We start from the raw sequence: 17522 nt of genomic DNA, 5'->3' as shown, positions 1-17522 counted from the left end.
ATCCGATACCAATCTGCCTGTTGTCTTAATGGAACCGTTAAGCCGAACCGTTAAGCATAATTATCTGCCTGAACCGTCCGATAAGCACCCCTACTTTCAAGTGAAAATAGATTAAGCAAAACAAAGTATAAACTTTGGGGCCAAAAGTATTTACATAGTATTGGGTTGGGAATGTATAATACAGAAACGAAGCGATTAAAATATCAAAATAACAGACAAAAGCAAAGGTAGCGCACAGGATCCGAAAAGCAAATAGCAAACTCAACTACTGAGAAGCAGAGAGTTGAGTCCCAATAACTGTTATTCAAATGTCTGCAGCTTTACTTTCATCGGCTCCGCTCTCTCCCATTTCCGCTCCTTCCGAATCCACTCGGTTCCTTCTTCCATCTCACTTAAAGAACCGCAGGAGGCTGCAACCGAGTTCTTTGACTCGGTACCGACCCGGTCAGAATTTGGGAACTTCTCGTCCTTTTACTCTTCGGTGCTCCTCAACTATGCACCAATCTTCAGCCCCTTCTTCGTGTTCCCAGGTTCGCAACTTGTAGAAATATTGCTAATATTCTATTTATTGCACATTCTATTCCATGTAAAATAATTCATAATTTCTGGTATAAGTTATGCATGTGATGTTACTTCTGAAGAGTTTTATACGGTGTTTTATTAGCAATGTAGAGTTGTATTAGTAATGACAAGTCTTACACTTGAATCCAAAGTTATACTTCCTCCGTCCTTTCCTATTTCATGTGACCCTGCTTGACTGGGCATGGAGTTTTAAGAAGAAAAAAAAAAGACTATTGCAATTTGTGGTTTAAAACTAATCATACATATTTGTGTGACTATATCTAAGGGTCAATGAGAATTTTATATTTAAATTGTTTACATAAATTAGGTGCGGTGATTTTTTTTATTACTGGAATTCGTACAAGCCCATAGTGCTTAATTTGCATAGTTGCAGGATAGTCTATTCTATAGCAGAGCCTTTTGGGTTAGCAGATCAATAATTGCATGGAATGTGGGTGCTGGAGATGGTGAATGTTATTTATACGCTAGTAAAAATGCTGCATTATGTGTTGCTGATGGTGAAATTCAAGGTTTGTACTCTAGGTAGCTCCTCGGGTGCTGTATTTGATGATAACTGGATCTGATCCTAATCTTGATTTTCTGTACATAACAGGCCATGATGTGAAAATCAAACTTGAACGGACAAATTATGGACTTCCACAGCAGGTGAGCATAGCTGAGTCCTGAATTCCTGATGGGATTTTTCAGTTGTTGGAAAATATTTTCTTCTGATCAATGCAAAGATGGAGAAATTTATGTGTGTTCTTTTGTTTCCTTATATTCTTTTATTGATTTAGGTAGTTGAAAAATTTCCTCATATTCGAGATTATACAGCATTTGAAGTCCCTGCAACTCTGAACTGCCAAAGTTTAGTCAAGTGCCAATTAGCTGTTGGTATCTTCAATTGTAAGTGGTTCCCCTGTTTTTTCCTATGTATCACTTGAGGGAGTCTGAGACGGCGCTTACTAAGAACCACTGCTCCACATTTCTCTTGACTCGTAATGATACTTTTCCTGGAAATGCATTACAGTGTATAGCCCTCCGTGCACCCATGGAGGTTCCAAATTGATTCATACGAGCATTTCCTGTCCATGTACTTAAGAAAGTGTCGCCTTTGTCTATCTTATTCATATCTTGCGGTAGAAATCATATTTGATGAACTTTGAGTTTCAGGTTGTGTCATTTGCTCATATTTCAGGGAATATAATTCATCTGCTGGTGATTAGATGAACACTGCTATTCTAAATTTTCAGTGGCAATCATAAATATTTGAGCAGTCGTTTGCTACTTTAACGTTTCTTTGCTGTTCCTTGATTTGTTTGTGTCGGGTTTACACTTCCACACCTTTTTATTCTCTAGGTTAGCTAATTTAACAGCTCCACTATCTGAATTAGTGTATCAAACATTCTATGTAAGCATGTCTAATGTGTGGTAAAAATGGGTTTATGTCGTTTGTAGCTGATGGAAAATGTGCAAGTGCTACTGGATTGCAGTTACCTGGTATTCTTGATGAGTTATTCTCCTATACCGGGCCCCTTGGTGCTGTTTTTGATACTGAAGCTGTCTCTCTCTACCTTTGGGCACCAACTGCTCAAGTGTGTTCTATTCTTTTGTCTCATAAGTTTTCCTGCTTTGATTATGGTTTTGTTTGTAAAGAATAATTTTATTTTGTGAGATTGAGGGATCAATGTGTTATTTAAGTAACGTGTTGTTTCCTGTTGTACACCTACCAAAACAGGAGGTGCGAGCTCTCATTTATAAGAGTCCAGCAGAGGCTGACCCAGTAGAAATTGTCCAGCTCAAGGAGCTAAATGGCGTTTGGAGTGTTAAGGGGATACGGCATTGGGAGGGCTGCTACTATGTTTATGAAGTGTCTGTTTACCATCCTAGCACCTTGCGGATTGAGAAATGTGTGAGCAATGATCCATATGCCAGAGGGTATGCTGGTCTGTTTTAATCACTTGCTTTCAACAAAATTTATTTTGCTGATTGTAACTTGCTGCTGCCATAGTGCATTTATTATTGTGACTGTTATCTGTTCTCTACATTGATCTTGTTGCTTTTATATGGGCAGTCTCTCTGCTGATGGCAAGCGGACATTATTAGTTAATCTTGATTCTGATGATGTAAAACCTGAAGGATGGGATAATCTACAAGATGAGAAGCCAAATCTTCTTTCCTTTTCCGATATCAGCCTATATGAGCTGCATGTTAGAGATTTCAGGTGAGAAGGAATCTTGATAATGTTGAATTCTTATTGGAAACACTTAGTGAATATTAGTAACAGTCGTTCCTTTATGAGAATAATGAGTTGTAACTGTAAAATAATTAGTAAAGAGTCGCTGAAAACCAGTAGCCCCTGCGCAATGTGGCTTTGGGTATTCACTCATTTCCCTGATAACATGTTTCAAAAAGTTCACTTTACTGAGAAGAAATTCATAATGCATACATAATGAAAATGCATTTTTTGAGCACTATGCAGTTTTTGAATAACTTATCTTTTCCTATGATTTTCACTTTGCCAGTGCCAATGACCCTACTGTGCCTCATGAATTTCAGGGTGGTTATCTTGCCTTCACATTGCAGGTAGCTTTACTTTTCTATTTGATTCGTCTAATATGGGTGTAAAGTCTTTGGGCCAGATTTTCTAGCCTTTAACCGGTAGGTACATTGGGCAATGGTATTTATTGTCTTCATTTGCTTCTTTTCCCTTAATGAGTTTTGAGCTGTGTAGAAGGAAAAGTTGCATTGTACTCCTATTCATAGGTGTCTTAGAATATGTACAAAGTATATTTACGACATTGAATTTAATTTCAGATGACAGGAAAAAGATTGCTATAAAATTGTACCTGATAAATGCTATCTCGCGAAAATGACATTTAAAGGTTTACTTAAGATTTGTCCCATTGTGTGTAAGTTGGTGGAAACACATAGTGATGCACACTGAGAATTATTAATGGTGATGATGACAATAAACATTTGATCACATTTTAATGTGAGCAAGACATATGTAGCTGCAGGTAGTTTCTGGTATCATATCTGGACTAGAAGTTGGAGTTAAGGACTAAACGCATAAGTACATATGAATATCACGAAAGTCACATATCTCTGATTGTATTAAATATATGATAATTTGTATTTGAAGATGCATGTTCATGTGCATATTTTTGTCTGCTTATGAGATGGTGGTTGCTAGTGTGCATGGTGTAGTGATTGATGTGATTGTGGTTATAGAGGGGAAGACTATTGAGGTACATCTATTTGATAAGTATTTAGGGAGCTGGTGAGGCAGCCAATGAAGGATGGTAGCTAGAGATGCACAGGATTTAAATTGGTACACCGACTTGACCTTTAAAGGGTAGTGAGTTAATGATGGCGTGTTTGATGTTTGAAGTGAGGATGAACATACACAGAGACAGATATACTTCTCCAAAGAAGACAACTTCTCAATTTTGTTTGTAACTTTCCGGTCGAACTTATGAAAAATGATTGAGTCCTCGCCTTCATGAGCAAGCATATTAACTCCTTCATTCTCTTATTGCGCCACCAGGCCTGAGTGAACACGGTTCCCGAATATTATTATGGAGTTATTGGTAAGAGGTATACATCTAAAATTATTACTGTCTAACTCTAATGTGCTTTTTGTGACAAGCTGTTAATGACAAAGTTACCCACTTATGTGCAAGAATTATGTGCAAAAGTTACTCTTTCACCAGAGCCTGAACCTTGCTACCTGTTGCCTTATAAGTCTTTGTCAAAGGTTGCACTTTTTAGGAAAGAAAACATGGAGAGTTCTTTAAACCAACAGTCCATGTAAGTGTCTCATTTTAAGTTTCACCTCCTGGCATATGATAAAAGTTTGGCCTCAATTTGATTGCCCACCAGTGCATTTTTTAACCAGTCTGGCCTTACTTTGCAACTCTGATAAGAGTTACACGGTCATTCTGTTCCTTCATTTCGTGCTTTATGCAGTATGCTTTATAGCAGCATTCCTTTTTCATTCTTTTAGAGTATCCTTTCTGCGACCAGGTTCTAAGTTCTGTATTAGCTATTTGATTTTGTGCTTATCATACAAGCTTTTGATTGATGGGTAATGGCAACACTAATCCATGCACCCATAGTTGACACAAGTCACACAACTGCACAATGCATTAGGAAATATTTGTTAGAACATAAGCACAGGACGTAGGTGCCATTGACTATGTCTCATGAGCATGTTGCCCTGATCTCGTTCTGCTTGAAGGACTCAGCTGGTGTCAAACATTTGAAAAGATTATCAAGTGCTGGTATCACTCATGTCCATCTGCTGCCAACCTTTCAATTTGCTGGTGTCGAAGATGAGAAACATAAATGGAAGCATGTAGGTAAAGCACTTGAATTTTGTTTCAGTTGAGAGGGGGGCTCTCCATCAAGGTTTTAGTATTTCCATTCTTCTCTTTTAGCCTCAGCACAAATTCTAAATTGAAGCCGAAGGTGGTAATCTGAAAATAAAGCAATAAAAGACCAAACGAGGCATTTACTTCCCTCAGACTGGATCTGCTATTCTGTCACCTGCTGCGACGGCAGGATGGATAATTAACTAAACAATAACATATTCAAATTAGTTTAATACCACTTCTCTTCTAGATTTTTTTTAAAGGTTGTTAATTGCCTTTTTGGGTTAGCCTCTGGATCTCATCTCATTCATATTTGTCGCCTAGTCTCTCATGTGTTGTCTCTATCAGATATCGAGAAGCTCAACTCTTTTCCACCAGATTCTGAGGAGCAGCAGGCTCTTATCACAGCCATCCAAAATGAAGATGGGTATAATTGGGGGTGAGATTCTATGCTTAGAGTTTCAATTTGTATCTAAGCTGATTTTAGTTTCCTGGCCCACTGATCTGAAAATTGAATTATCCGCTGTCTAAGAAAAGGTATAATCCTGTTCTTTGGGGAGTTCCAAAGGGAAGTTACGCTAGTAATGCAAATGGTCCTTGTCGTATTATTGAGTTTCGGAAAATGGTACAGGTATATCTTCTTGTCCTTTTATCTAAAGATCAAATTTTAGTTGCATTCTTAAGTTTATACTAAATAGACCATCAACCTTTCTGTTTATAATGGAGAGACCATCGACCTTTATTGTTCAATTCACCGGTGCCTCTCTAAGGCTTTATTGGTTTACAGGCACTTAATCGTATTGGTCTACGTGTTGTATCGGATGTTGTTTACAATCATATAAATGCAAGTGGTCACTTTGATGACTTCTCTGTTCTAGACAAGGTGAGAAATTGTTATGTTCCGCCTCATTAAACTTTATGTTTATAGCCTTACATTAAACTTGCTTTCCTTATACCTACTTTTTGTTGGCTCTGCTATCAACAGATTGTTCCAGGTTACTATCTAAGAAGAAATGTTGATGGTGGTATTGAAAATAGCACATGCGTAAACAATACTGCCAGTGAGCATTTCATGGTTGAGCGCTTAATTCTTGACGACCTCAAGTGCTGGGCAGTTCATTATAAGGTATATTTCCATGCACTCTCACAATCATTTGCTATGAAATGAGATGCTATGCAAACACTTAACACAAGACTGAAAGTGTTAGTGGGTTATGAATCAGTCATCAAGGATCTTACTCAAACGGTGACCAGCTACATAAGCACCTTGGGCTCAGGTTTCTCGATCAATTGGGATAAAGACATCGTAGAGCCTTAAATTCGTCTCCCTTCTGTTTTAAGGTTTCGTCTTGTTTTGTTTGGTGGACTATCTGTTTAAAAGCTGCATAGTTCGTATTTTTGGGACACCGTGAACGTAGCAACTCAATATGAAGAAAGAAATTCTTGGTTCAGTTTTGCTGTTTTGTAATTTATGACATCCACAATTTTTATGTTAAATTTTGAGGTTGGCTTTCAAAGAAAAAGGAGATTGTCAGATGAAGTTGTTATCAAAGGCTTTTTGAAATTCAAAAATCGGATGGGAGATGGATGTGGATTACTAGGCGATAAGTTAGACAACTGGATCTTCTAGCAAATGAAACCTCTGTAAGCTCCAGACTGATTTCATTTGTTGGGAAGTCTGAATCTAGGAACTTTTACATATGAATATCATTATCCAACTGTGATCTTAAAATCTCTGAACTACTTTGCCATTATGAGCATGCGAATAGAAGCACCTTTAGATTTGCTGCTATAGGAGATTAGAATGATGAGAAGCATTTTGCTTGCTTCAATTTTTTGGTGTATCTGGAATGAAAGAATCGTACATGTGTTGATGGGATCTCAACTCCTTGTCATGTACTTAAAGCCAAATGCTTACTGAATATTTGGTTGGCTCAATCAGGCACCTATATCTAGCTGTGAAATCTTTTCGGATTGTGTCTGCTCCTTAGCTATATATTAGTTCAGACACCATCAAGCTGTAATTGTAACTTTTGTTCTGCATCTTCGTGATGCTTATTAATGATAATGCCCTCCCTTCATCAAAAAAGAATGATAAGAAGCTTAGTTTTGAAGTCTTTTTTGAGAAGGTAACATATTTGTATATTAATATAAAGACTTCACTAAAATTGTGAAGTCACCCATAATTACAAAGAAAGTGTTCAAACAAAAGTAAAAACACTTGTAATCCTTGGTCTTCTCACAAGGATTCTAAAACATCTAAAATCTTATTCTGGATATATGTCACTAATGAGTCCCCAAACCTGGTAAGGTAACTCAGAGAATGTCTATGACATGTGACTGTAGTTACTGATCTAAAGCAAGCAAAAGTACTTGAATTGGAGTGGAAATTTAGAAACCGTGCAACCATAATCCCAGAAGAAACTGCTGCTTTTTTATGCTACCTACGATTTCAAGTAGGACGTGAGGCTCTTAAAATGATGTATTTTCTCAGTGAGATAAAATGTTCTTCTGATAAAGGATTGACTAATGAACCTTATCCAGTTATCAATTAGCACAATAAGACACTTGCTAGTGCTAAATGGAATAATGGTTCCTTGATTTTCTTGTGGTTGACTTAACTGCCTATTAAGCAATCTGAAATGACATCTCAACTTTAATTGTTGTAAACTATCAGAAACAATATGTATACCACCCCAAAGGCTGTGTTGAAGACCTGTAATAAATGAGTAAAAAGTAACCCCCCCCCCCCCCCCTCTAACAGATAAAACTTTTAGATGAGATGGTTTATACATTTAAAATAGTATTAGAGTGGACAGCGCCACAAAGGTCCTGAATTCGCGTCATATCACTACCTAAACAAAATATTTCCATGCGTTTGACCCAAGAAAAAGATCCCACGCGTGAATGGATGTATTGAAGACCTAAAGTAAATAAATAGAAGTGTATCTCTCTAACAGTTTGAGCTTTTAGATGAGATGGTTCATAAATTTAACAGGCTCACCATCAATTCTTATTGCTCAAACATCATACTAAACCATGCTTTATGTACTTGATGTCGATGGCTGAACATGGAAAATGCCTAAAGTCTGAACAGTTGTTAAGTGATTTCCTCAAGGAACATTGAAGCTTATGTTTGACACTAGTATGAGTCAAACCAACTTATAACTAATAAAATCAGTTACCTTCATCTTATGCTTATTTCATACAATTGATAACCCATATCCCCTTTCTTACTCGCTATGCATTCCTATTCGTCTCTGAAAGAGCATATATATGTGCTTGATAACTGTGGAGCTTACCACTTTCAGGAATATCCTCAGAATTAATTGTGTTAACCATATTTGTCTTCTGCAGATTGATGGATTTCGGTTTGACCTGATGGGTCATATAATGAAGCGTACAATGGTAAGCATTTAAAGCTGTTTTTTTGCGAGATAGGAAATTTCTGTTTTAATTTGGTCCATTTGAAATGACGAGTTCTGACATATTTGTTTGGAAACATGTTGGGCTTATATAAACCTTTGTTGGTGGAAGAGTAGGATAGAGGAAAAGATTTTGTTTCGAAGAGCAATAGTGGGTCCTGTGATACTTTACATTATGTGAAATGCATTAAATTTTATAGTCAAGGAAATGGAGAATATTTTGGGACAATCTAGAAAGGGAAGTATGGCAAGAACTTTGTGATGGAGGTAGTAATTTATACTTGTCTATTTTGTTTTTCATTTGCTAATTTATGGTGTTAAATAGTTAATTTTGTAAGTCATTTTAGGTCTTTGTCTTGCATCTTTCTGATGATCTGTGGATTTATTGGGCCATTGGCTAATTTTGGAAGCCTTTTTTACTTTGAGCCATGTTTAAACTTAACAGATGAAAAAATTATGATTATAGAAGATGCAATGAAAAGCAGTGAAAAATAAGGCCCTCAAGTAAGGCGTGTTGAAAAAGAAAACAATTTTTTTCTGCGGTATTTTCTATCATGTTTGTCTTGTAGGCACGACATATACTGTTTATTCTGCAGTTCTGTCTAACCCAACTTAGACTACCTGAGGGTATTTGGGTTTGATCTTAGGCAACATTACAAGAGGCTGTTTCCTTTTAATTCTTAAAGAGTTTTTTTTTTTCTTCTTGTTTATGGGTTTTGATTTGCTAGCCAAAATGTTTTACCTTATGCAGTTTTGTGATTAACCCATTTCCAATTGACATTGTTATACGGAAATTATGATGTCACGTAACAATGTTGACATGCACAGGCTGACATGATCATTCTGGTTGTAGGCATGTCTGCAAACTGAAGGTCATCTGAGTAGGGCAACAGTTTTTTTGTGCATTCCGTAGTTTGTAAAACTGCATAAACAAGTGGATTAGTTAATTCTGCTCCTTGTGTATTCGAATTTGTGATTAATTGGCTCTTTCAAATTAGTGGTACTCAAAGCTAGGTGTGCTAACAATATGATATTCGTGTCTTTTAATGCAGGTGAAGGCAAAGTCATTGCTGAATAGCTTGTCGAAAGATAAAAATGGCGTAGATGGACCAAGTATTTATATGTAAGGACTGTTACCATTGATTATCTATCCTAATTTTTGTAATCCTGATTACTAAATATGTCATTTTCGGTAGTAGTTTTACCTTGTCCCTACAAGGTTACATCTTCTATGCCTGTAACCATTATTAAAGCATGATCCTTTAAGTACTTTGAGTTGTTCTTGAACTTTACATTGATTCTCTGTTTCCTTTTTATAAGTTGATTCTTAATGACATTTTCTTTTCAGATATGGTGAAGGATGGGATTTTGGTGAAGTGGCAAACAGTGGACGTGGGATAAATGCATCGCAATTCAACCTTTTTGGATCTGGAATTGGGAGGTGCTACTTCTGAGTTTATTTCCAATTTCCCTGTCTAAAGAAGATGATTTTCTATTCCTTGTGTGTCTGCATGTGAATTGGCTCTTCTTTTGAGCCAATAATAAATTGCAAAGTGAAGCTTTAGCATTCGATACGGGTGCAACAACATTTTTGGAGTCCTAGCAGCATAGCTGGATGGTACTTTGAACATTTGTGCTATAAAGCATAAATTATCTTTCCAACGATTGCTGGTGTACTGGTGTCAATTCCAATGTGCTGGGTTTAATGCTTGCAAGAGCTCTTAGGCTTAAACGGGAATATTTCCGTCCCTACTTGATGTATATCATGAAGTTATGCTTTACTTAAAGTATTTTATTCATCGTCTGTTCTTGATTCACGACCAGCTTCAATGATCGCATTCGGGATGCTCTGCTAGGTGGATCACCTTTTGGTCATCCTCTACACCAAGGTTTTGTAACTGGCCTTTATTTGGAGGTAATGGTAAACTTTTAGTCGTTTGGAAATATAATGCTTGTGATAAATTTCTCCCATGTGTCTATTTTGAGTTTTAAGTAATCCATTCATAATACGGATAGTTATTGTATATCTACATGAAACACCATCTCAATAACTTTTATGTGCTGCTCTTCAGCCTAATGGTCATGATCTTGGTGATAAAGCCAATGTAGAACGTATGCTTGCTGTGTCGAAGGATCACATTCAGGTACTCAGCCCTATTCCAGTAGCATGGCATTTCAGCATTTACCACATAATGGCCAAAGAAATTTGCATGAAAGACAATTCACTCTTATTATTTACACCCTTGGTTCCGGTAAATATTTATCCTTTCCGTTTTAGTCCGTGTTAGAAAAATATTCACAAAGGAAGCTTTCTGAACACATTACACTGCACAAAATATTTAAAAAAAGTATTAAGTAATTTTCTGAATACAACTTTCTTTTGCTATTCTATAAAAGCAAAAAAGTAAACTTACAGTCATGAAATCAAGTCATTCAATTTGAAACTGTGGGAACAATGTAATCTAAGTTATTAATCTATTGCTTAATAAGATTCATGGTAGCTTCTTTTTCACGTTTTAAAACTAAATAACTAAAGCCAAAAACTTTTCGAAGAAATCTATTCCATATAATACAATATATTCCAATGCGTGTAACATGACTTGTCTTGATATCTTGTGTCAGTAAGACAATGATTACGGCCTATGGGTGCTTCAGACAGATCTTTCAAAATGCACTAAAACACGCAAACAATTAGAGGTACATATACTGGATACATAACCGTCCTATAGTAGAAAGCTTTTACGAACTTAACGTCCTAATGATCCTTGATGTCTTGTTTGAGTGAGACAATGATATGGGCGCTTCAAGTAGATCTTTCAAAATGCTCTAAAAACTCGTGAAAAACTGAAGGTACATATACTAGATACTTAACCACACCCATATAAAGCTTTTACGAATAGAATGATTTGGCTGGGTTCAAGAGAGAGACAGAGAGAGAGCATGAGATATTCAAGTTAATGTAACATAGGTCAGAGTTGAAGGACCCCTTTTTGTTATGATGGACTGGATTGACCAAGTATTGCCAGTAAGTCAGGCGTAGAATTAGTTCATTTTTTCCAGACCTAAAATTTGGATATATAAAGAGGTAAAGGCTATATGTTGCAATTTCCCCCCTTTTTGAAATGATGAGATAGTAATTTCAATATACTAGTTAGACGTCACTCTGTTTCACTATCAAGAAGGGAAATTGGAAAATTATTTTGTGACAAAATGGAAAAATCCAGAAACGTTCAATGTAATTGTGTATTTACTTACAAAATCATCAAAAATGATAGGCGATTTGTGTGTATTTGAATCATGCTATAATACTGTCATGATTCAGAACCTTCTATATATACTTTTTTTGCGAGGACTACAATGAGATTTTAAATGTCTTTTAAGACACATATTTGTGGTGGAAAAGTTATCATGACTTAAATATTTTTTCAGTTCTTCTTTGTCTAAACGAGCATGTTTGTTTTTCAGGTTGGAATGGCTGCAAACTTAAAGGATTTTGTGCTAACTAACTGTGATGGTGAAGAGGTATCCATAGATTCGATTGCCATTTACGTTGTATCATATTTACATCGCGGTGATACTGCAAATCATTACAATTGAAGTTATAAGATAATTATTGCTATTCATTTCTAATGACTAATGCAATTAAGAAGCTCGATACTTTTGTACCAATTGTTCCTTTGATCGGATCATTAGCCAATAAACCAAAGAAAACTTTTTTAACTAAATAAATGCATGTATTAACTACTTTCTATGTCCCAAATATAACAACAACTACTACGCTTCGGTCCCAAGCAAAGTTGGGGTAGGCTATATGAATCCTCACTTCTTTCTTTGAGCTCAACTCATATCATCATCATGCCAAAATAAAATAAGAGTAGTAGTGAAAATAAGTGTTTTATAGTGATATATATATATATATATATATATATATATATATATATATATATATATATATATATATATATATATATATATATATATATATATAGTAATAAAATTAGAAGTCTTTAACAAATTTAAAGCTTATTCCTAACTAGTAAGTATCACCTATATGACTCTTTTTCTTTCATTGTTCCTTATCTTTAGTTAAGTCTGCATTGATTCCAAGGATTTGTAGGTCTATCAAGACAACTTCCTTCCATGTGATTTTAGGTTTACCTCGTCCCCTTTTAACACCTTCACTCACTATAATTTCACACCTAAGGACCGGTGTCTGTGTAGGGCGACGCAAGACATGACCAAACCATCTCAAGTGACATTCTCTGATGTTTATCCTCATACGTGCTACTTGCACATTCTGGTGATTGTGGTCATTTTTAATCTTATCTAATTTTGTATAATCGCACATCTATCTTAGCATTTGCATCTCTGCAACACTCATCTTGTGGATATGTTGGACTTTAGCAGGCAGCAACCCGACATTCACTACCATATAACATTGCCAGTCTTCTAGCTGTTCTATATCACTTACCTTTCATTTTGGTAGTCATCCTTCTATCACATAACACCCTGGTAGCACTTCTCCACTACAACCATCCAGTTTTAATCCTACGGGTAACATCTTCATCTATCATTCCATTGTCTTGAAAGGATGAACCTTGATATCTAAATTGTTGGCATTTTGGCACTACAATCCCATCTAGTCCCACCTCAACTTCGTTCTTCTCATGCTGACTAAACTTGCCGTGCATGTATTCAGTCTTACTTCTACTTATCCAAATGCTGGGTAAGCTTGCGTACAATAGACCCTTGTGGTCCGACCCTTCCCCGCCCCGGACCCCGCGCATAGCGGGACCTTAGTGCACCGGGCTACCCTTTTTTTTTCTACTTATCCAAAAGCCCAAATAGATAATCATATTTAGCTTCTTTAAGGTTCGATCTGACCAAAATATCCATGTGAAATTGCATTTGCTTGAATCTTCTTTTGGATATAAAACTCCAGAATTTTAGAAACTAAACGAAAAATACTACCAGTTGCAAGAATTTTACATGTGAAATATTCAAACGATGCATTTAGATTAATATCTGGTCTAAATAAACTCATTAGTAGAGGCAAGAGGGAACTATCTTTTTTGAGACTGATGAGGTACAACAACTGGAGTGGCTATTGAAATCAAATACTATATCATTTCGACAGCAAGCTAGTATTAGGGATAACGAATTTGCTAATATGCTGCCTTACTGAATGTGAAGATTTAATCTGATTAAAAGAAAAGGAGTGGCCCCTCTATTTGCTGGTATAAACTGGTTCCACTTGGAAAATGCTTATAGTTTATCTTTTAGAATGTTGACTTAACTTGACACTGGAGATGGTACGTTGAATACTGTTTACTGTTCTTGCCTAGGTGAAAGGATCTGAAGTGTTATTGCATGATAGGAAGCCAGTTGGATATGCTTCTTCTCCCGTTGAAACAGTAAGGATCTATATATCTATTGCATTCCATATCTTATGCCTCCTTTATTATGTAATAATGCAATCGCTATCACAACCTTGTTTCCTTGATAGTTTTGATTATATGCAGGTTAACTATGTGTCTGCTCATGACAATGAGACACTGTTCGACATCATTAGTCTTAAGGTATATTTTTCTCTTGCAATATGCCACCTTTTTTTCTTTTTTTGATAACCAAGAAATCCTCGAGGACCAGTGGAACACGGTTTGAAACTCGATGGATAATATGCACCTATACATCACATTGTTTCCTTTCCGGTATAAATTAGTCGCTTCACTTTGATAGACTCCAAAGGACATTTCTGTGGAGGAGAGATGCAGGATGAACCACTTAGCGACCAGTGTAATAGCTCTGTCTCAGGTCAGACTCAGTTTGTCCTTCGAAGAATTTATGCGTCTTATAATTTAACTTTGGCCTACTTTCTACCGTTTTGCCATTCTTTCTGTCAATGATAATATGAGTTGCAACTCATAAGCTTTACTAGTTAACTTTGTATAATTTGAAATACTGTTTTACTATTGCGATTTGCATGATGAATTAAGTATAATACATATTTATCATGCTAGCTTATAAGGTTGAGTGGTTATGATATTTCTCTTTGTTACTGATACTTGCTAACCTTTCACAGGGAATACCTTTTTTCCATTCTGGAGATGAAATGCTGCGCTCAAAATCAATAGACCGTGATTCTTACAATTCCGGTGATTGGTTCAACAGGTCCGCCACCTCTCCCTGTTACAAGTTATTTTCTTCAGCAAGCGTCTTTTGTTAATTTAGAATCTTAGATGACTATTATCTCTGCTCTGCAAAGTTAAGGCCAGATAAACGATTTTGGCGTGATGGACATGTCCCTTCTTACTGTTCAACTTCTGATTTAGGCACTGACATCTATTCTGGTTCTAAATCTTACTTTTCCTACTTTTCTTAGACATGGTTTTCCCTTATAAATGTTCTTATGTTACACTGAATGCTTGTATGTTGTGATTTTTCAGGCTGGATTTTAGCTACAACTCTAACAACTGGGGTGTTGGTCTCCCTCCGAAAGAGAAGAATGAATGGAACTGGCCACTGTGAGTGATTTCAGCGCTATCATTCCAGCTTTATATTTCTCCCGTAAGAAAAAGAAAGATTTGGGGGCCAGGTGGTGGTTGGGGTGAGGGAAGGTGCATGTTGCATCTAGATCTTTGGTTGAAGTTCTGATACATACAATCAAGATGGTTTTCCAATTGGTGACCCGACTAATAGTCTGTCCTATTATTTTTCATATTCAGAATCAAACCCAGACTAGCAGATCCATCCTACAAGCCTCAGAAAAGTCATATCCTTGCAGCTGTTGAAAATTTTTCGAACCTTATGCAAATAAGATACTCCTCACCACTCTTCCGGCTAAGGACGGCCAATTCTATCCAGGTTAGAATGTAAATACGTATCCATATGTAAATATTTTGTCTTCTTTTTCTTCAGTTTTGTGCAATTACTTTAGAGTTTGATCGTCACAAATTGACGCCTTTCACCAGGAAAGAGTACGATTTCATAATACTGGTCCGTCGTGGATTCCTGGTCTTATAGTAATGAGCATTGAAGATGGCCATCAGGGAGTTCCAGGGCTTTCTCAATTGGATCCAATGTGGGTAGATTTAATCCAGCTTTAGGCCTTCTACTGCTGCTTTATCTGTTGATACCTGAATCATAAAATTGAATGACAATATTTTTTCTTAATTTTACCAGTTATTCCTATATAGTTGTCATCATTAATCCCGGCCCGACTGATGTCTCATTTGCCAATCCTGCACTAAGAGCAAGATCTCTTCAATTGCATCCAATACAGGTAATCATTTGTTTCAAGTTGCATACGGTTACATGCATAGCTGAATATGCCTTATTTTTTAGTGTGCTTCCAAAAACACAAATTATATCCTCTGTGGAGAGTTTATAAATGGACTTGGCTTCATTAAACTAACTTTTAAACTAATGTTCTATTATTTTCACCATAAGTAATATAAACAAGTTAAATTAATATCTCAAATTTCGTATTTGATATGACAAAGTTATATAAAACAGGATGAAGTGAGTATTATGTCTATTTTTCCAGTAGTAGCTTTTTCCATCAGCATTAAGAAAGAGATACTGTACTTGTGTATGTAGGTATAAAAAGGAAGAATTAAACATCTTCGATATTGTTGGGTTGGATTTGGGCCTTTACTGCAGGTGTCTTACATTTGTTTTCACTATATTTAACTTGTGCAAAAGATTAAAAAAACCAACGCTAGAGGTAGTCGAAGGAAGCCAATAAAAGTATTAATACAATCTCATTTCCTGCATGACTTGCTACTTGTATGACGGTCAAGATGTTCATTTTACTTTTGCATCTCCAGATGAACTCAACTGATGATGTTGTTAAGAACTCAACATATGATGCATCCTCGGGTTGCTTTAATGTGCCTGCCCGGACAACTTCTGTGTTTGTTGAACCTCGGTAAAATATGGTTTTTTTCATCATGAAAGGGAGAACCTGGTTCAGTGAGTTAAGCTTGTACAAAAAGCCTTCTGCTTATTCAAAGTTGTACATGAATTGTACTTGTTATGTTCAGTTCTAGAAAATGGCCACGGAGGATCAAGAAATAAGTAATAGGCTTATGGTCGGACATATATAGACAATTTAGGATCCGGGAGCAATGGAAGGGAGAAAGGTTCAGTTAGAAGAAATATACCACAAAAATGATCCCATTTTTCTGATTATTTAACAGGGAAGTAACCAGAAAGATGATTAGTCTTTTAAGTTGATGATCAGAGAGAATTGCTATGTCAAATATTTGTGTAATACTGGTGTCTTAAATAAAATATTTGTTTTTCTTGTTGTTTAAGTACCTTTTTTTTGGTGATTCTCTTAGATTCTCAATAAACACACTGATTATTTTATTTGCGACATGGTTGTTGCTTGGTTGCTAAATTGCGACAAACATGTCATTCTTGAGTTGCTCAGAAGCTACTGTATTTCCTACCCCAACCCCACTTCTCGAAAAAGAAAAAGAAGTTTCAAAACAAACAGATGTGAAGTAAACAGAATATGTGGCAAGTTGTAGTAATGGTATTAATCAGCAACCTAATCAGTTTAGGTTGATAATATCCGTATTATTTGTACTTGGTCAACAATCTGTTTTAATTATTGTATTGAACTATACAATCACCTCATCCAAAAGTTTGAAGATATTATAATTTTATTTATTTAATTATGTCTTTTTCTTTAATTAATGTATTTAATTATTTGTACCATATTCAGATTTCAGTGGTATTTACAAATCAATCAAAGGATCGAAAAGATTGTGTATTCTACTAAGATCGATTTATAATCTTGGGAAAATGTGGACTATGACAAGGGGTTGGTTTAAGAACATGAAGTGAACTTTGCCTGTCTTAGGGCAATCTCCTTACGTGCAATACACAAACCTAAATAAAATCTTTCATGCAAGTTACTTGCCTTCCTTAACCCTTTTGCCAACCTATTTTTTATTGGCAGAATAATAAACAAATTGCCACTTGGAATATGCATGCACTTTCACAAGAGATCTTATTCTAAGATTATAAATAAAGAAGTGAAAAAACAAAACAAATATATTGTTCAGTCTTGGATGTTTACAACTTGGAGTTTCTTGATTAGCTAATGAGGGAGATTTCTGACTTTTATATTGTTAAGTTCTGCAAAATT

The 17522-nt window shown here is 36.0% G+C and overlaps 1 protein-coding gene across 2 annotated transcripts; it reads left to right on the top strand.

The window, feature by feature from the left end:
- The first annotated feature begins 204 nt into the window (after positions 1-204).
- On the top strand, positions 205-16698 carry LOC109216447 (pullulanase 1, chloroplastic). 2 transcript variants are annotated; one of them, XM_019380596.1, is made up of 28 exons: positions 205-530; positions 956-1091; positions 1175-1227; positions 1359-1467; positions 2020-2156; positions 2300-2499; positions 2636-2785; positions 3087-3147; positions 4805-4925; positions 5286-5376; positions 5475-5568; positions 5725-5820; positions 5923-6063; positions 8295-8345; positions 9415-9485; positions 9711-9803; positions 10187-10277; positions 10435-10506; positions 11828-11884; positions 13708-13776; positions 13885-13941; positions 14102-14176; positions 14445-14533; positions 14809-14886; positions 15088-15226; positions 15334-15443; positions 15545-15644; positions 16192-16698. In XM_019380596.1, exons 1-28 carry the CDS (start codon positions 309-311, stop codon positions 16294-16296), a joined length of 2868 nt encoding a protein of 955 aa, XP_019236141.1. In that variant the 5' UTR covers positions 205-308; the 3' UTR covers positions 16297-16698. The 2 variants fall into 2 exon arrangements, with proteins under 2 accessions (XP_019236141.1, XP_019236140.1); XM_019380595.1 differs by having other exon boundaries at positions 950-1091.
- Positions 16699-17522: the final 824 nt, after the last annotated feature.

This window comes from Nicotiana attenuata, unplaced genomic scaffold (genome assembly GCF_001879085.1).
Source record: "Nicotiana attenuata strain UT unplaced genomic scaffold, NIATTr2, whole genome shotgun sequence".
NCBI lineage: Eukaryota > Viridiplantae > Streptophyta > Magnoliopsida > Solanales > Solanaceae > Nicotiana > Nicotiana attenuata.
This window is presented reverse-complemented; position numbering and strand designations above follow the sequence as displayed.